Source organism: Acipenser ruthenus, chromosome 3 (genome assembly GCF_902713425.1).
Source record: "Acipenser ruthenus chromosome 3, fAciRut3.2 maternal haplotype, whole genome shotgun sequence".
Taxonomy (NCBI): domain Eukaryota; kingdom Metazoa; phylum Chordata; class Actinopteri; order Acipenseriformes; family Acipenseridae; genus Acipenser; species Acipenser ruthenus.
The window spans coordinates 32314895-32336209 of record NC_081191.1 but is presented as its reverse complement, the minus strand read 5'-3'; the positions used below and the strand labels follow the sequence as shown (position 1 = coordinate 32336209).

The following is a 21315-nucleotide window of genomic DNA, read 5'->3' as shown; positions in this document are numbered from 1 at the left end:
TCCAAGGGTTAAAAGGAAGTCAGTCATTTAGAAAGGGGGCGGAGCTTCAGTGCACTAACTCATCGACCCGGAAGGGAAATGATGTGGCAGCCGCAGATTGGCAGCTGCAATCGTTTACCAAGAGGTCATGTGTGACAGTATAACTAGTAGGGATGCATATTGGACCACAAAAAAACGGTCCAATATCCGGTTCAGCCCTGTACCGGATATTGGACCGCCATTGGCGAGTCAAAAAAATCGGATAGGACTTCAACATCAGCGGTCGATACCATTTTTTCTCTACTGAAGTGATCAATGCAGCCGTAAATCCCAGATCAGGCTCCCAAAGCTGGTTAATGGCTCAGGACTCATCAGTCTAAAAAGACGCTCCAGGTGTCTGTGACACTGCTGGTGTTGTAACCAGTTCAGTACCTCCTCAGAAATCTGTATCCCCTGGCGCATGCGTAAAATTAGATCATCCCACAGACACGTCTCATTTTTCTTTTGTTCGTGTCTGAGGTAAAATGCAAGTGAATTTAATTTAATGTAATTTAAACACGCACGTGTGAATTATTATATATGACTATATTATTTATTTTGGCGACACAGTATTTGTCAGGTTGAGATGAATTGATACGTATTCAGGTCCCGGTAATGTATAGACTGTCAGCGTTAATATACCAAAAATGTTTTGATTCACCAATATGAAAATATTTAAGTATGTATTTTAAACATGTAGCTGTAATAGAGTCGAATTTCACTAATGAGAAGAATATTCTGTATAAAACAGGCGATGCTATGTTCGGTATGATTCTTTTGCTACATTGCATATCACTGCCTCACATCAGCTGTGACAGAAAGGGACACTTACTGCAAAGCAGGATTTTTTTTTTTTCTTCTCCTGCACACACTTCCCTGCCTGTTACCAGGGTAAGTCAGGAAGCAATCGGCGCAGAGCACAAACAAGATGCTGACCAAGGCCTGGTGTATTAATACAAAAATGTTTAAAAAAAGTAAACATCAAGAAATAATAAAGACAAAAAAACTGATCTCCAAAGAAATTAACTTGTTAATCGCATAAATTTACTGCGATTAATTGTCAGCCCTGATAAACAAGTAGCTTTCGAGTTAAGGTGAAAGAAAGCAGTAACTATAGAACTGTGGGTAGTTGGGATTTATGCAAAAATCAGAATTACAAGAGCCAATCAAATTGCGTGAAAGTCACCAAAAGACTTCTACATTCACAGCATTTTAAAAGTCAAAGCACAGTACCTGCAGACATGTTTCACCCTCTTTGGGGCTCATCAGTGCGTAACTGTACTTTGGCTAGTGAAAAGCTCAGGAGAGTAAGTAAAAACATGTAGCTTTCAAGTTAAGGTGAAAGAAAGCAGTAACTATAGAACTGTGGGTAGTCGGGATTTATGCATATTTCAGAATTACAGGTTTACATATATATACACACAACTGACTTTTTCATCAAATTAGAATAATTAAACAATCTCTAATCTATTTTAATGAAGACAGTTTAATTGATTCGATTTAATCTCTCTCCATAATGATAGCATTACAGAAATTAAGGAAGCACTAAACAAATTACAAATGAATAGCTAAACAACTAAATAAATGGCATATTTTTTTTTGACATGCAACAACTTCACCTTTTTTGGCTAACATTACTTTCAGCTACAGGGTACAGCTATGGGAACACAAATTGCTCCCTCCTACTGTATGTCAAAAGCAGAAAAGAGCATTACATCTGTACCAGCTCACCACACAAACCTTTAGTGTGATGGATATACTGTATAATGCAACAATTTAATAAATACCATAAACCCAGCTATTAAATTCAATTCACATCATTCAGTACTATTAATAAACCGTATTTGCCATCCTTAGATGTAATTCTACAGAATCTCTCTACAATAAAATAACTGAAACAGACTTGTACTGTAAACCAAGTGATGCATGTTTGTACTTAAACTGGTTATCCTTCCATCCTAGATACACCACAACCAGTGTTATTAACAGTTTTACATGAGATCAATCAGCTACAAGAAACTAGACAAACTTAGATGGGCCAAATGACCTCTTCTCATACATACATTTCCTTCTGTTATGTTCTTACAAGAATATACACGTCAGTTTTAACAGTGTCAGTGCTGGTGCTATCCCTTACCCATTATCCAGTAACAGATCACAAAATCAATGATTATTTGGGGAGTCTCAATCATTATTTGTTTGTCAGTTTGAATAACGCATAGGTTGGGAATCTACGTGACAATATAACCTCAGATTGAAGAAAAAAAAAACCTCTGTTAGCTTTTTTGTTAATTTCCACCAGGCATGTTGTAGCTACAGTAACTACAAAAATACCATCATGGATTGCTTTCCCATAATTCACATAGTGTACAAAAAACCTTTTTGAAACCACTTATGATTTCAAATCATCAAACACCTTCATAATCTCCTGGTTGGAGCAGAAATAAAATCACTAGAACTGTGTCAGTATAGTGTTACACTGTTGTCATCTCCCAAGAATCTGTACTGTATGTCCATAGAGTCCATATTAATAGACTCTTATAGACCTGCTGATCTTTAAGCACCATCCAAATTCAATTCCACAGTCAGCAGGCATATTTCCAAACAGCTTGTACTTTTAAATGGCTATTTAAAACTGAAGGTGTAATAAACAAATAATACATCAAAAACACTTTCAGTCGAATGAAGTGGGAAATACAGCATCTTGAATTTTAGTCACATACTTTAATGTTCTGCAGTTCCTCCCGGGTTTGTAAATAATATTGTTAAAGAAGGCAAAGATATGCCAGGGTATAAAAACAAATGTTAACAGTAAAAAAAAATGTACAGTATAAACTTAGTTCACAGGACAGGAGCAAAGGCTGCGTGGAGGAAGAACCTCAGGAATTGTGAATAAGAGAGAAGTGCTTTGTGACTTGGGAAGGAGTACATGGTTTCCCCTTGGCTCACGGAGAGCCGTCCTCACGAAGGTGAGACCGAACCGGTCGGCCTCCAAAGCTGGGAAGAAACTGTTATTTCCCCCCCCAAGGGGAACTTAGAGGGTAGAGAATGGGAAACCGGGAGATAGTTAGGATAGATTTGGCTGGGGGTCCCATGGCCCACGGAGAACCTTCCTGGAGGAGGACAAGGCCAGCACGGCAGGGCCTCTAAGACCATTGTAGAGGTAGAGCGGCATAGTGGAGGAGGAGGGAAAGATGGTGGAATACGAAAAATGCGAGACAGAGAACAAGGACATGACTTGGGGTTTAAATAGGGAGGTTGGCAGATATTATTGGCGGGACAGAACAATGGAAGAGCCCTATTTACTGCCACGCAAATAACACAGAAGGTTAGAATTTTAGTTAAGAGCTGTTTCATGGTCTCAAAAATGTATCTTTACTTGAGTTACAGGGTCAATTGTACTAAAAACAACAACGTTTTTGATGATATTTTTTAAATATTTATGTTGTTTTTTATTTTAAATATTCAGGCAAATTTGCCCTTGTTCGGGCTCATTGTTTTCTTACAGTATTGACATGCTGGCAGCGCACAGATCGACAGGGGGTGGGAGGCATTGTTACCAAAAACTTATTTCATACCTTTTTTCAGGTATGTCTTTAAAATATGTCATGACCTAAGAATGACTGCAGCCTTCTTGTCATTTTATTTTTTCACAACTGAGCTTAAATGATTTGAACAGCGTTAAACAATGAGTGATGCAAACAAATTCCTACACTTTCGAATGTTAACTAGTAACAAGCCTCAATATGAAAGCTTAGCAACTACAAGTTTGTAATGATTTCAAACAACACTTCTGTTATTTTGAAATACAGTCCCACTGCTTGAAATTCTTACTAATGCTTAATTACAGTTAAAAAAGAAAAGATTATTGGGAAGGTGTTGAACTTGAATCCGTTAATGGCTGCACGGGATCCTTAACTGCTAACTTCCATTTATATACATAGCGGCCTGATTCTCTCTTGCCTTTCTTAATGAGTTGAACAATTAATAAAACAACAACTACCTGGCCTATATAATTAAGTAATTTATATTTAGATGTGTCCCTAGGCCAGAATGTGAGAACTTAACATGCAAAGGGCTACGAGTCTATGAAATGGAAATTGTTGAAAGCGGTTTCTTTGACATTACTCTTTTCTGGGTCATTTTATTTAATTTTTTTGTAGATATAGCTCATTTGAAAAGGACTGGAGCAGGCTGACTGAGAACAATGTTACTGAAAAAGAAGGAGACTTTGTAATAAGTTCAGGGACCCTGGGAAACAGTAATATCTGGGTTCATCTTTGAAAATATATAATTTAAAAATCAGTTCAAACGCATTCACAATTTATGATTGTCCTGTGGTTTACAAATCTCTGAATTAACTAGCCACCACTATTCTATGGCTCTTGGAATACCTGTAGTTTGCTTCCCTATAAGATACTATAGTGTGTTCTACACCTGCACTTTATTTTATTTGAAGAATTAATGTAATGTACATTAATGTAATGCATGCAGCACAGTTGATAACATTACTGCACACATACTGTACTGTATGGTTAGAATATGTTCAAGGAATACGTTTACATGCAGCTATAGATAATGCCCAACATGTGCAGGCAGTGAAATAATATACCACTAAATATATATTTTCACCATTGAGTCTTTTTATTAAGTATGACAAACATACTGTCCTATATGTCCACAATCCACCTACATTAATTCCAATATTATCTATTTGTTTTCTGGGGAAATAGGAACATATGGAGCACGTGTTTCCCGTATTAACAGACTGGTTAATATGTGTATATCAGCTGGATGAGCCCATTACTGTCCTGTGTCATTAATGATGAAACATTTGATGCAGTTTTAATGCTTATAATTTAACAAAGAAAAGAATACACTGCATGCACCTGAATATCAAATAGATGTAAAAGCCCTCTACTATTTCAGTATGATCTCTAATGCACCTCTGTTTTATTGTGTTTGAGGTCTTATGTGGACCAAAACTGAAATTTTAGATTTTGCTCTCCACCAGGTATTAATTTATACAGCATACATTTTCTTTTAGAGGAATCCATGAGAAACATATAAAAAGCAGTGCAGGTTCTGAGGTATCACCTAAATAATACAGGTCATGTATGGGGCTATATCCTTGGTTTCTCTTGACATAACCTTACATGTTTGTCTATGTTGTAAGTCACAGTCTGATGCATTGATATCTGTGGTCATCAGAGGTCAAAAAGGTCATCCTTTGAAACATTTCAGTAGAATTCAGCACCTAGTTGCCTTACGATAGCTCTATTTTGGTTGATTTCAAACAATTAATCAAATGAGTAAATAGATTATGATCTCCATAGATAGAAGCTGTTTTTTTTTCGGGGGGGGGAGGGGGGGATAGTTCCTATGCCTCATAGTTTAGAAGCAAGAAAGATTTTAATGGTGTAATTTGCCTGCGTCCCCTTTGAAGATAGGAATACCTACAGTAGAAACATACGGTTTCTGTAAACTTTTTTTTACAGACTCAAGTGTCCTTTATTGTCTTTCAATAAAATTAAGAAAATAAGAACGTTTGGGAATGAGAAAAGGCTGTTTGGACCATCAAGCCCCATAGTGACCGGTAGTGGCCATGTGGGCTGCGCTCAGTGGGGGGGGGGGGGGGGGGTATATTTCAATGTAAGGAATTAACCCCATCCCTGCCAGGACCCACAGGTGTAATGTAACCATTCCCAAATTAGATAATTGAGTGCTAATTGAGGAACGGCCACATGTATACGAAGTAGGGCTGTTCCGATTAACACCTTAATAGGACTGATTAATTAACTAAAGAGTTGATCGCAGATTTTTTTTTTTTAATATATATAAAATCAACCAATAGAAGATCTGCATTTTCTCTGCGGCAGTACAATCATAAGTGAGCAGAGGCGGTACATACACCATTGAAGGTATTCTCCAGCTGTACAATCATTAGTGAGCAGAGGCAGGACATAAATATGCTAGAGTAAGCGGTGTAAGAACAGCTGAATTTCGTGTGACATTGCTAATATTATATTATTGAGAATTATTTTGAGAACTTCGAAGTAATACTTAGAATTGCTTTTTACAAAGAATAATAAAAAAAACCTCAGACAATGGAGACATCGTAGTCAATTTGGTTACGAATCAATTTTCAAGAATTTTTTCAGAAAAATTGGAGATACCCCAACTGACACAGGAAGGGAAGAGATATACTCACCACTTCCAAAATTGAAATTATGAAAGGTATCCGTGGCTTACTAGTAGCTGTCAATTAAAATAAATGATACTGCTGGAACAAGCTTTTGTTCAGTTCACAAAAAGGCGATATGGAACAGCACTGGCTACAGCAATCTAGGATGTCTAAAAAGGTCAGCACAAAAACATGAGCATTCCCAAAGTCACTTGCGAGCCACTGTAACAACATTCAAAACCTTTGGACAAACCTGGATTGATGTTTAACTGGTGTAAAACGAACTCACCCACTTGGGTTCGTTGCCCCTTTAAAAACTGACCCAGCACACAGAAATTGAGTTTTCAGCGCTGACGCGCTATTTTTTTAATAACACCAAAATAAAACAAAACACAAAACAAACACCTAGCTCTTTCCGAGCACTAACTACACACGCAGGAACCTAACTACCACAGGACGGCTAAGCCGTTTCCCTGTCCCAAAACTTAACCACACAGGTTTGCACTATACCTTTTTACCTCGGGACTGCCAGGAAGCAGAGCACTCCCTTCTGCCTCCTTCTCCTTAGCAGCCCCGAGCAGACTGCCTGCTCTCCTTTTAAACCCCGCACCTGGGCCTAATTTCCAATAACGCCCAGGTGCGGATGATAATTAATAATAAAACAATTAAACTAAACAATAAGCAAATCAATTAGTAAATTAAGTGAAACAATAAAGCAATACAAATCCAACAAAAAGGTGCATTTTCACACGTTTTTCTTTGCAGGGAGGTTTTAACCCCCTCCCTGCCGTCTCTCACAACCCGCTATATTACACTGGATAAGCAGAAGCATAGGGATACAATACATCACAATGAGCAATTAAGAAAAAAAATAATTGTGAGGTTCTTAAACGCTTGATTGATTCTGTTGTTTACCTTGACAAGCAAGAACTGGCATTCAGAGGGCACAATGAAGCACCAATTACTCAAATAGAGGTAATTATGTGGAATTACTTTCTCTGATTTCAGCATGTTAAGCAATCACTTGTCAATAGCCACAGTATTCTTGAGTACCTCTAACAAGATTCAGAAATAATAAAAGCAGAAGTACAGGAAGCCAAGTGTATAGCTGTAATGTTAATGGTAGATTAAACAACCGACGATGGAGACGCAGCTCAGCTGTCTTGTGTTTTCAGGCATGTGAACATGAGTTACATTTACTAAAATAAAAATATTAAAATGCTTTTTTTTTTTTTTTTTTAAATTGATTTTTTTAGTATTACTATGCAGGACAGCTGCCATAAGATTGTTACCTTTATTAAAAATGTGCACAGATTAATCAACCGATTTAATCAACTAATGCCAATAAATTAACCAATCCAAAATTTTAACAGAGTGACAGCCCTAATAAAAAAGGGAAGAAAATCCTTTGTTTGGGGAAGGAGTTTGAATGTGAGTGTTTGACCTGTGTTCAGTGAAGGCTCTGCCCAGCCTGGACAATATGATACCTTTTTTTTTGTTTGTTTTAACAGAAGGTAATTGTGCTTTTATTTAGCCTTTTATTTTGGCCCTCTTGTCCTGTTTTGTTTGTTCCTGCTTTTGTTCTAGTTTTGTTAATAAATGTGTGCAACAGCGCTAAAACTGCAGCTTCCCTATCTATGTCTCCTTTTCTGCCAGTAACATCTGGGGCCACCGTGCTATCTGCCACAGTAACCTTTAAAAGATACTCACCTTACCTGCTGTTTTGTGTTTGTGGTATTTGTTTAGCACTTCATAACTTGCATGTGGGAATTATATAGCATTGTGCAGAGATGCCATTGGCACTGGCTCTGCCATTTAGTGCTACTTGCATGTATTAGTAAGTACATACTCAACAATTTATGCTGAAACACCTGCCCAATTGTGTCTGTTTACAATTACTAAAATAAGTAACTTTGAACAGCAAGGTTTGCTTGGTTCCTCATGGATTCTTAACCATTATTTAAAAAAAAAACTGAGATGCAGGAGATGTGAGAGTTAAAAGAGGGAAAGGAGAGGAAGCTCTGGGCATCATCAGCATAGAGATGGTAGGAGAAGCCAAAAGAGGAGATGACAGTGCCTAGCTAGCGGTTGTAGAGTGAGAAGAGGATGGGTCTCAGGACAGATCCTTGAGGTACACCAGTAGCGAGGGAGCGAAGAAAAGAGAGAAAACCACGTCAGAAAACCTAGAAGGAACAGTTAAAGATAGGAAGAAAACCAGGCAAGAGCAGTGTCTGAGATCCCCAGGTCAGAGAGAGAGGAGAGGAGAGAATAGCATAGCACGATCAACAGTGTCAAAGGTAGAGGAGAGATCAAGGAGAATTAGAATAAAGGCAGCCCAAGCAGAGAGCCTGAGGGAAAAGCCAGAGAGCAGAGAGGTATTAATGAGGGAGGTGATAAAAGGAAGAAGAATGGATTGGAAGAAGCAAGAAGGAAGGGGATCCAGGAGCATGGAACAAGTCTGAGTCAGAGGTGTGAATATCCCAGTGGGTTTTAGGTTTATGCATAGTCTAATATCAAATAATAGTGGTTCTTTAGAAAACGGCTGAGATAAAGGCACATAATCATTTTACTTAGGTCTTGAACATCTTTGAAATCATAATGCAACAATATGTCACTGTGACCTGTGCTGTTTTTTTAGTTGGTTACTAGAGATATAAGGCATATTGTTACTGGATGTTTTTTTTTTTTCATTGAATGTAGTGTGAACCTTTCTGCTTTGTACACATGAAAATCTTTCTAGACCTTTACATCTTTTGGCAAATAATCATGGGCAGCAGTGTGGAGTAGTGGTTTGGGCTCTGGACTCTTGACCAGAGGGTTGTGGGTTCAATCCCCGGTGGGGACACTGCTGCTGTACCCTTGAGCAAGGTACTTTACCTACATTGTTCCTGTAAAAACCCAACTGTAAAATGGGTGATTGTATGTAAAAAAAAAAATAATGTGATATCTTGTAACAATTGTAAGTCGCCCTGGATAAGGGCGTCTGCTAAGAAATAAATAATAATAATAATCACACAAGGCAATTAATCTATTACTTTGAAGTGAAAAGAAAGGTAGGTTGTCAGTTGCAGGTTTACTTTTGTCAAATCTTTGTTCATTAATCCACCCAGAGTACAGAGTCACCTGTCATTTTGTTGCCGATGATGAAAGGACTTTGACCATGGCTGTCATATAAGATTGGCCTCTAGCAGAACTTCTACCTTGAAAAGCCTTTAGGGGGTCTGTCTCCAGTGTTATTAATATAAAAATACACAAGGGAGTAATTGCTGTTAGTGTATCCAGTAGCAAGTATGTTGGCTTCTAAAAAACATGTAAACATTAGCTGGTTTGTAAGGTGTGTCCTATAAGATATGTATAACTACAATCCAAAAAATTACTTTTTCATAGAAAGTGGATGATATAATACTCCTTTATCCAGAACATATGATTCTGTTTTTTTAGATGCTTTGCTGTTCCCTTTTAACCTATTTTTTCATAATCTGTGAGAGTTTCAGTGTTTTTTTAAATCCCAAACTCATTATTCAGTGTTGAATGTTCATTCACAGCTGTCAAGCCCTAAATGGTCTTATGATTAACTTAAAACACATTGCCAGTGTATTACTTTACTGCATTTCAGGGAAAAAAGACAAAGTTGAACTCCCCTATAAATTACTCATTTTAAAAAAAAATACATAGCAATTTATTTTTGTTGAAGCCACTCTTGCCTTTGGTGTTACCTTAATATTATTACTACTGGAGCTGGAGGCTGGTAATATTTTTGAGGTGTAATTGCAAAAAGAAAAAAAACAATATTTTTTGTTCTCCCTTGTTGTTGACATATCGTATATAAAAAAAAATACAATTGATATTACATTTTTAATGGTTTCATAGCACCACAGTAACCCAGCCTAAAAGCTGTCTTTTTCACTGTCTGCAGGTGTCCTTCTTCTTGTTCATCATCTTCGTGGTGTACACCATGCTGCCCTTCTGTATGCGGGATGCTATAATTGCCAGCGTGCTGACCTCGTCCTCCCACACCATTGTACTGAGCATTTGCCTGTCAACCACCGCTGTGATAAAGGAGCACTTGGTATGGCAGGTTAGTGTCCATTAAAGCTTCTTCTCTTCCGGACTTGAGTGGGTGGCATTGATAAGATGTTATAATGGTGCAACCTGTAACGGTCAAAACTTGACAGGTAATGATTAAACAAGGGAGAGCAATACGTTATGTTTTGAGTGGTCCAGCAATGTGCATTACTAGTTAATTTTAAAGTTGGACAAATGAAAGCCAAATGGGATTTAATAGGCCTGTGCACGAACCTACAGTATTTGGAGAGTAAACCTAATGAATATGTCTTGTATACAGTAGGTCATCAATACATTGGCTATTTATTTATTTTTTTACTATTTTTTATCATTTTTCACAATTGCTCAATCTAACTGACTAGAATATTGGGTTTTTTTTCACTTTCTGGTTCCTCAGAAAAACCCAAATCCCCTCTGGTTTTCTAAAAAAAAAACATTAATGCAAACTCAATTTCAGTATTCATGGAGTACCTTCAATTCGATTCATCACAGGGAGTTCGCCAACATGTGAAACCTAAGACATTCATTTTGATTGCTATTAGTGGATAACGTTGATATGAAAGTCATGCATGCATGTGATCAAAATGATGTGAAACTGAGTAGATTATATTCAGTGAATGATGCTCTATCTATTCTTCTGAAATGAATGAATCACTGAAGAAAGATATTGAATAACAGCACCAGGCCCGCTTATACAGGAAATGAAGATGCTGTGTATTCTCTTTCTTAACACACAGTGGCCTAGGCTGCATGTGATACAAAACAAGAAAACCACATGACAGGTTATTAGTTAAATGACATCCTTTGTTGAATGCAGTTTATTTACAATATAGTCACTTTTTACTTAGTAAGGCTGCACCTCAATATTTGCATTATGACTTCGCCCCCAGTTAAGTGTTCGCTAAGGCATGGATAAGATAGTTTTACTGCTACTGCCACCGGCTGCATGGAAAAGTTTTCAAATTTGAAACTGCAATTGGATAGCTTGATAAAAAGGAAGACTCATACAATTGTAGCACAAAACAAGTACAATTTATTTACTGCAGACTTTTTCCTGAAATAAACTGTTTCATTAACTAAAACAACTGTTTATCATGCTGTTAATGATTGGTGCAAATTTATCAGCTGGAGATTACACGTACTGTGTAAATTATGTAAAAAACGCATAGGGAAGCAGACAAGTGTCATACAGCATTACTCTGTGTGCTTTGTCTTTCAACATCATATAGGCAGTACCTGAGTAAAGGAAAGTGTTTTATCCAATGTGTAAATGTATTTCTGCTGCAGTTTCTTGCTTAATAAACCACAGAACATCAGATTAATTTAAAAAAAAACAAGTTATGCTCCTTTTTAAGTAGAATGACTTGTTTCAAGAAAGATTAAAGCAGTTGGACTGCCGTTACAGATTCTGGCCTGTCTATCTGTGAGATGATATGAGGTTAAAAGCTCTGAAACAACGAATGCAGATGAGTCCAGCTCTTTTGCATTGTGGTAAAGACACTTGGGGTTTATTTAATAGCAAGTTCTTGTGGTTCCTCCTGGGATAAAAACAAAGCAGTTTTGTTGTTCTTCTGATTGACCTACAGTGCGTTTTGTGTTCTGATTTGATCAGCTGCACAGGCGTCTGTGAAATGAAACAGGCATGACAAGAGGCTAGCTGACAGGAACAGGGATAAGACAGGCTTGAGAAGAAAGAAGTAAATAAGAAAATAAAAAAGAATGCCAAACAGAGTTTGTATGTGGAGCTTTGTGGAAACTTTTATTGTGGTGTACAAACAACCCCCACCACAGCTGTAAATTCAGAATTAGAGCTGTCAATATGATAGGGTTGCAACGATACAAGATTTTTCACATTACAAGCTAAACAGAAAATGATGATATCCCAATATCCTCACGATAAATTATCATTTGGATCTAGAACTGATATTTTTTCTTTTAGATAATTCTAAAGAAAGGAACAGTTGTATTAATGTCAACAATAACAGTACAGTATAGATTTTCAAAGAAAATATACATATTTTACAGACTTATCCTTGTAACCTTCCAAAAAGGAATGCAATAATAGTACATGTTCAGAAGTAAACGGACTACCACACTAAATACACATTAATTTCAGTGAATGATGTGTTGATGTTAAATTAAGAAAGAAAAAGAGGTATTCAGGAAATGGCTGGGGACGATATCCGCTGTTGTCTCCAGTGCCAGAGGAGAAGTGGCTGCCTGTCAGAGTGCCAGAGAGGAAGGTGCTGCCTGTCAGAGTGCCACAGAGGGAGATGCTGCCACCCCGAGTGCCAAAGGGGAACAGCCACTGCCGTATCCAGAGCCAGAGGGGTAGGAGCCACTGCCATCTCCCGTGCCAACCTCAGAAGCCACTACACCTGTTGCTGAGGGGAGCACGGTGAAAGCCAGCTGCACATCTGTAGGGTGCAGCGTCCGCACATCTGGAAAAGACCCATTGGGGTTAGGGGGTAGAAAGGGGGTTAAACAGGCCTCCCTTACAGTAGCCCAGGGGTCACCAAGGGGGTTAAACGGGGCACCCCCTCATAGAAGCCCAGGGGTCACCATGGGGGTTAAATTAGCTAGCACCCCTAACAGAAGGCCCAGGACCACCCCCATTCCCGCTGTGGATAACTAGAAAACATGGACCCGTGTACGTCTTGGATCAGAGCAGACTGAAGGACTGAACATTATACTGTTGCGCCCCTTTCACATGACCTCCTGTGTACGGTTATATGCTGAAATCCATTTCAGGCTTTCTTTCTGACTGCTTTCCAAGCATAATCAACGGTTTAAAAACCTAATAGGTAGGGCTGTATTTTTTCACTGTAAAAAAACAGCTTATTTCACGGTCTAAAAATAGGTATTTCAAGATATTTCACGATTAAACATAATATTTGTTTAAAATGTTCTTTAGCATTATTATATAACAAATTTTCCTAAATATTGAAATGCTTTAGTTCTGGAGCTTTTTGTCTCCTTTAATACTGAGAGCAGTGGGAGGTGCCCGTTTGAGTAGAATGGTTAGTTGTTCTATGATCTTCATGGAATTTTGCCTTTGTGGATTATTTTATTAGGCTTTTGTTATTTTAGATAGAAAAAAAAAACATTTAGTGTTTGTTTGGTATTGTTGTTGTTGTTAAAAAAAAAATAAGTAAAAACTTATACCATACCATAACTTTAAGACTTTGTACTTTATGAGAAGCCCCAATATTTTCACTGGGACCCCCAAAGTTTCCTCTGGGACCTTCAGTTTTTTTTAGTTGCGAGTCCAGGACCCTAAATGGGAAAAAGTTTTGGCGAGCCCTGCTAATTTGGTGTTTTGGTGTAAATAAAGGTTATTGTTTTGAATTTAAGAATCCATGTGCAGAATATGTGGCTTGAATAAGCGATGGTCAATCAAGCCCCAGCCACATGGTATAAAAGGGAAGGTGGACCCTTTGTTTGGTGCAGAAGTTTGAAAGGAGTGGAATGCCAATGTCCAATGAAGGCACTATGCAGCCTGGACAAGCAGAAGCATTCTTTTGAACTGTTTGTATTGTTTTGTTGGAACCTTTTATTTTGGCCCCTGTGCCATGTTTATTTGTTTCTGTTTATTTTGTGTTGGTTAATAATCGTGCACAATAGCACTTTCACTATAGCTTTCCTGACTCTGAGTTTCATTCTGATGCTACCCTGATGTTTTCACAAAGTAAAATATTTTTAATATATTAATTTCTTCTTTAGATAACACCATAATAACAGTTTTTAAAATTAAATATCATGACACACTAGTTGAAAACTAAGGCTTCCGTTGAAGACCTTCAATTTCTGCTTTTACTATAATCTACAATTTTGTTACAAATGTTAATGTTTTATGGCATTCCAGTGAGTGCACTGAAAACAAGTATGAAGTCGTCAACCATGACCAAAAGCTTACTGGGCAAAGAATTCAATAATGATCACAACATAGCAAACCGAAACTCAGCTCTGAACTGAGTACAGGTCACTGGCACTAAACTGTAAAGGTCAAGAAAAACAAGCTATGAAAACATCTCCCGATTTGTCCCAATGTGAAGAAACAGTCCTGCATTAAAAAAAAAAGAAACGCTTAGAAACTCAGCATCTTGGATTTGTAAGAAGGCCCGGAGTACAGTATATATGTAGGGGTGAAGTGTTGTGTGGTATATATGTTTACTGTAATCGTCTTTTCAGTGATGCTACTTGATCACTGGACCATAGGTTATGCAGGATGAAACTCCTCTGAGATTCATGTTTTTTTTTTTTTAATCAACTTTTTATGAATGTTCTTAACAAACAAACAACAACCATTCTAACTAAGATTAAGGCCTTGTGTAAATCACAGCTTCACAGACTGCACAGAAATCATGAAATTAGCCCTATACCAGTTTTTTTTGGATTTTTTAATCTTCTTAAAAAATAAAGTGAAAATGTGTACAAATTTTATAATAAAAAATAATAAAAATAAAAAAACTTCTGAACTAAAGTGCACAGCTCTGCTGTTACGTGTGTGTGTTCTATTCCACAGGCATAGATTATGTCTAGCTGTGCAGTGATTATGTCATGTGACTATATGCAATCTAGGCGGGAAACACTGTACACTGAAAACAAAATGGATGTCTCTAAAAAAGCTAAAAATATGTCTGCAGGAGATCGAATAAAGCAGTATTTACTCAAGGTAAGCTCTTCTGTACCTTCTACAACATTACTGTAGATCACTACTGAAAACCGCCTGTTGACAGGCATCTGGATTCAGGTATTTACCGAAAGAGAAAGGTAGAAATCCAGAGCAGTACTGATCAAAGACTACTGTACAGTGCGGCAAAGATAACACCATTCGAAACCACTGATGAAATGTCCAACAACTTTTATTTTTGAATTGCACTTTAGAATTTGTATGAACCGGAAAGCATTTTTTGAAACACTGGTTGTTTTTTTTATTATTATTGTGTAGCCTATAATTAGCAATTTGAAAAGCTGTCAAACAAACTTAAATGTGGTTGTATTATTTTTAGGGCTATCAATTAATCGCAGTTAATGTCTGCATACATTTGTAGATCTTTTTTTTAACACGCATTAATTGCCCTCTGTCTTGACCCTCTCAGCATAACGTAATTCATTCTCTGCGGCACTATTTTAATACGCTCGAGTGCATGCAACGCAATAAGTGCAGTAATCAATAGAAAGTTGGTCATGGAACTGCATTATGGAGCAACACTAAAAGTGAAGGACTTATGAATGGAAAGTTTATTTAAAAAACAAGTTTCTGACAGTTCATTGGATAGAAAGACTGTAATTGTATCTAGTGATGAGCGATTAATCGAAAATACAGTTAATTTCTGATTATTAAATTAAACACCAAAACCGACTACGAACAATTAATAAACTGCACAATTTCGATCGATTATTATACTATAAAACGTTTTCTTTATGGTCACTCATCATAAAAGTTACTTCCACATCTCAGCCACTTTCAATTCCAGCGGTTCGCTTCAGGCAACTCTATTAAATTGACCAGTGCGTCACCGCTGAAGCAGCAGATTTACCAGGGTTGAGAGTCGATGAACTGCAGCAAAACCAAAATGGCCACTCCCACTGTGGAAGTTTGTCTTGTACGGAGATACTATTTGTAATTGTAGATTCAGAGACGCCAAATCTTTTGAAAATGGGTAAGGAGTTGTGTATTTTTAATAAATATATAATAGAGCTAATAAACATATTGATAAACAATATCACAGTAGCCGACTGAGCTGGTGACATACAAAAATTCGATATGAGAAAGAGAACCGATTATTTATTTATTTTTTTATTGTGTATGTTACTTGTCCTTTTATACTTCAAACAAATATGTTACAAAGTTGTGAAAAGTGGGTAAACTGTATTTGAAAGTGTATCCATTAATATATTCATATTTATAAATATTTACAGTTGCAGGCTAGCTGCTTTCTACATTTTAATGTAACAACAAGCTCCTAATTAGTCCAAATTCGTTGGTTAAAGATAACTTTCAGCTCGCTCAGGTCAACCACAGCCTTGCATGGCGCAGAAGCAACCTTTCTATTATTATTTTCAGATATGTTGATTCACCAAACTGTTAAATTTCTTGCACCGATGATATCAAGTGATGTCAGTTCCGAGTCAGCGATGCAGAGCACCGATGAATTTAACAACGCACCCAACCACTGATGCTGCTCTCACTCTGGGATCTGTAGTGCAAGAACCTCAAAACCTGCCCTCCTGTAAAGCTCCCATAATACATACAAAACGGTGTCACAAACAAAAACACGGAGCGTACGGTATCAGAACTCTTCATTATAAATACTTGTCACAGAAAGAAAGTGAGCGAGTGTTTAAATAATGTAAGTTTATAAATACACACTATTTGCATTTTCTTTACACATTTATCAATCACCTCAGTAATGACATTTCGTTCCGCAAGAGAAAAGCGGTGGATATTAAGTTATATAAATATAGGGTCAGTCTATGTCAGATCATCCTCGAAACCGAAGGTTCATGGATATTGAAATAAATATGTATTTATAAGTAACCTCCTCAAAGTTATTGTATTGTTTTACTGGGACTTTCACTTGTATGTATCTGTCATTGTTGACTTGTTTTCTCATTTTAGTTAAGTCAGCGAGACAGGTTAATAATGATTTCCATTACACGAGAGTAGATGTTAAAACTTCATGCTGATTTGAACTCGGCTCTCGCCAAGATAAGCACCAACTAAGACGTAGCTTTACAGTAAACTAATGTGATCCATATGCGTCTCCATCCATTTACGTTTCCTTCCATATGATGATGTAGATATCCTTCTGTCTGGTGTTAATGGCTGAAGTGTAATGCTGGCTCCAGGGATCAGCTTATTTTGCCTCCCTGGCGCATCAGCACACACAACGGCTGCGATGCTGGCTCCGGGGATCAACCAAAGTGCGGCCTCCCCAGCGCATCAGCATGACAACCGTCTGGATTGAGCTAAGTAGGGTACATCTCTGGGGTTTTCAAGTGGGCACCTTCCATCCTCAGTGTTTCGTCGACTAGCCCACGACACCTCAAGAGGGCTCGACGGTGATTCTGGCGTCCCAGCATCACCCCCCTCCGTCCCCCACTCAACTCAGCCCAGCTTACTTACCTGTCCCCAGCCAGAATCTTTCCGTCTCAACCACAGCCAGTTGCTGCTCCTCTCTGCTGCTTCAGATAAGTTCTTCACTGTGCGACGCAACTCTTGGCCACTGAATCCGACGTCTCTGAGAAACCGGGTTGTAGAGTGTGCCACAAATCCTCGACAACCCACTTCCACTGGGTAAACCCGAACTCTCCATCCTCGCTGTTCCGCTTCAGTGGCTAGTTGAGCATACCGCAGTTTCTTCCTCTCATACGCCTCATCTACAGCGTCCTCCCATGGCACTGTTAACTCTACCAGGTGAACAAGGCGTGCTGATCCAGACCACAAGACAATATCTGGTCGAAGGTTAGTGGTGGCAATCTCAGGTGGAAAAATAAGCCGTTGACCAACATCTGCCAGCATATTCCAGTCTCTAGCAGCTTCCAGTTGTCCTGGGCGAGGATTGGTTTTAACACCTTTTCTTGGTGGTTGCTCTCCTGGGCGGAGGAATGTTGTCTTTTGTGTGTAATGTTTTGATGGAACAGGTGGCAACTTATTGGTCATGTTACGCTTGTCTTCCAATGCTAAGGCCAAACATCGCAGCACCTGGTCATGGCACCAAGTAAACCGTCCTTGGCTAAGAGCCACCTTACATCCTGTCAAAATGTGCCTTAATGTTGCAGGTGATGAACACAAAGGACATGAGGGATCCTCTCCTACCCAGAGGTTTAGGTTCTGTGGTGATGGGAGAACATCATATGTTGACCTGATGAGGAAACTGATCCTGCTCTGTTCCATTGACCATAGGTCTTGCCAGCCAATCTTGCGTTGTTCCACACTCTCCCATCTCATCCATTCTCCCTGTTTGGCCTGGGAAATGGCCTTTATACACCTCATCCTCTCCTCCTGCTTTTGCACCTCGTTGACTACCAGCTTCCTTCTTTGAGCTGGGGCCGCCTTGTGCCATGTAGGAGGAGTTGAACTGAAACCAAGACCCCCTCTTCCATGCTGAACTTGCCCCATGATATCACCAATTCGAAGGGCAGCCTTTGCATCTTCCACAGCTTTCTTTGCCGCCCACTTTCTTCCAGTTTTCAACACAGGTGCTGCCTCCCTTACGCATTTATCGCGTGACTCTACTAATGTCATTTCCAGTCTGACCTTGGCGCACTTAAACTCCTCGGTTAGAGCAGAGACTGGTAGCTGCAGTATTCCTTTACCATAAAGTCCCACTCTGCTGAGGCAGCGTGGAACTCCCAACCATTTCCTGATGTATGAACTGATTAAAGCTTCCAGCTTCTCTACTGTCGTCAAAGAAACCTCGTACACAGTCAGTGGCCACAGCAACCTCGGCAGTAGACCAAACTGAAAGCACCAGAGTTTTAGTTTACCTGGTAGAGCGCAGCTGTCTATGCTCTTCAACCCTTCCACTGCTTGTTGTCTAACTTCTCCCACACGAACTGTGTCCTTTAGATCCCCGTCGTACCATCTCCCAAGACTCTTCACTGGCTTCTCAGACACTGTTGGTATTGCCTCACCATTAATGAAGAATGTTTTATCTACTACTTTGCCTTTAATTATAGAGATGCTCCTTGATTTAGTGGGCTTGAATTGCATTCATGCCCATTCAATGTTATTGGTTAATTTGCCCAATAATCGATTAGTGCAGGCTACTGTTGTAGTCATGGTTGTCATGTCATCCATGTATGCTCGAATTGGTGGTAGTCGCATTCCAGAAGCCAAGCGCTCTCCTCCTACTACCCATTTTGATGCCCTAATGATTACTTCCATTGCCATGGTAAAAGCCAGTGGAGAAATGGTGCATCCTGCCATTATTCCAACCTCTAGGCATTGCCATGTAGTGCTGAATTCTGAAGTTGAAAAACTGAATTGCAAATCTCCAAAATAGGCTTTCACTAAATTTGTTATTGTCATCGGTACACTGAAAAAATCAAATGCTGCCCAAAGTAGTTCATGTGGCACTGAACCATATGCATTAGCCAAATCCAGGAATGTCACATGGAGCTCCTTCCTCCCCTTTTTAGCTGATTGAATTTGTTGCCAGATCACATTGATGTGTTCTAAGCAACCTGGGAAACCTGGAATGCCCGCTTTTTGTATTGAAGTGTCAATGAAGCAGTTCTTTAATAGGTAAGCTGACAATCTCTGAGCAATAATGCTGAAGAAAATCTTGCCTTCTACGTTTAATAGGGAAATGGGACGAAACTGACTGATGCTTGTAGAATCTTTTTCTTTAGGTATAAAGACTCCACCTGCTCGGCGCCATGCTCTTGGTACAACCTGTTTTTCCCATGCCACTTTCATCAATTTCCACAGAATTCGTAGAACTCCTGAAGCACTCTTGTACACTCTGTACGGAACTCCATTAGGCCCTGGAGATGATGAAGCCCTTGCTTTTTTCACAGCTTGCTCTATTTCTTTCCACTTAGGTGCACAGTCCTCCATTTGGTATTCTGGTGGATTGATAGGTGGGATGTCTGACGGAATTGACATAGGCTCCTGCCTTTTTGAATCTGTATGTGTTTCCTCCAAATATCTCTCCAGCTCAACCTTAGATGCTTTTAGTGTGCCATTCTTCTCACTGGTGAATAACTTCTTTACAAATTTGAATGGGTCTTTATAAAAGTTAGCTCTCGCACGCTCCTTCTTTTTGTAGCGTTTCCGTAGGCGCTCAGCTCTGCGCAATGTTGCAAGCTTATCTTTTATGACCCTTTGTAAGAGATTGAGTCCCTCCTTCTGACTTTGTTCTGCTCTTCTCCATTGGTTCCTCAGCTGTCTCCTTTCTCTAACTAAGCGTTCAATCTCCTGCTGCCGTCTAGACTTTCCAGGAATAGTTTGTACTTTTTCCTTCCTTTTTTCAACTCCAAACCTCTCACTTCCATATGCGTAGATGATGTCCCCAAATTTATCCAGCTTCTTTTCAACTGTTCCACTTAATCTTTCCAATGCAACGCAGAGATCTGTGTTTACTGTGTCCCATGCAGTTTTCTCACAAGCTCTTGGCCATTTAACTCCAGGCTTGTGCCCGTTGAGGTTCTTTTCTCTCTTATGCTGGTTTGTCTGACCGGGTTCACAAGGATCATTAGGTTCATCACTAACTGTGTCCATGCAAGTCCTCCTCACATCTATGACAGGGGTGCTGATATCCTGCGAACTGTGGTTTGCTTCCTGTCGCTGGATTTCATTCGACTGACTTGACTGACTTCGTAAGAAGTACTGATCAATGCGAGGCCCTTGTCCCTTCTTCCTCAAGCATTTCATTCTCCCTTGATGAATCTTCAAACCCCTGACCGTTGTCGCCTTGCTCCAGCCGCAGACACAAACCTGGAGTTCTATGTCTTTGTTAACTGCAGATCTTGAACTAGTCTTTTGTGAAGTACTCTCCATACTCATATCCGTTTCCGTTCCTAAGTCGTTAACCGTGTTGTCCAACGTTGAGTCATCTTCCGCCCCCGCTCTCGCAGACTCTAGGGGTATTTTTCTCTTTAATTTCTTAGAAGCCTTGGGCGGGTGTCTCCAGCATCCTGTAAACACAGAGCTGGATACTGCCGACAAGGGTAGCTAACCCTTACCAGCCCCAATGGGGTCTCTTTCCTCCTGTCAGCTGTCTCTCCAGGCTGTCACAAGGTCTTTCCCTTGTTGCCAGCTGCACTATTCACAGCAGTCACTGGACGTATCCAGATCTTCATGATTTCCATTACACGAGAGTAGATGTTAAAACTTCATGCTGATTTGAACTCGGCTCTCGCCAAGATAAGCACCAACTAAGACGTAGCTTTACAGTAAACTAATGTGATCCATATGCGTCTCCATCCATTTACGTTTCCTTCCATATGATGATGTAGATATCCTTCTGTCTGGTGTTAATGGCTGAAGTGTAATGCTGGCTCCAGGGATCAGCTTATTTTGCCTCCCTGGCGCA

At 39.2% G+C, this 21315-nt stretch overlaps 1 protein-coding gene across 2 annotated transcripts in view; it reads left to right on the top strand.

The window, feature by feature from the left end:
- The window catches only part of adcy2b (adenylate cyclase 2b (brain)), a 169753-nt gene that overhangs the window by 44155 nt on the left and 104283 nt on the right, over nt 1–21315 (top strand). For both annotated transcript variants that reach the window (XM_033993096.3, XM_033993098.3), the window contains exon 3: nt 10119–10280. In XM_033993096.3, the coding sequence (XP_033848987.3) occupies nt 10119–10280 (162 nt within the window). The remainder of the gene's footprint in view (nt 1–10118; nt 10281–21315) is intronic.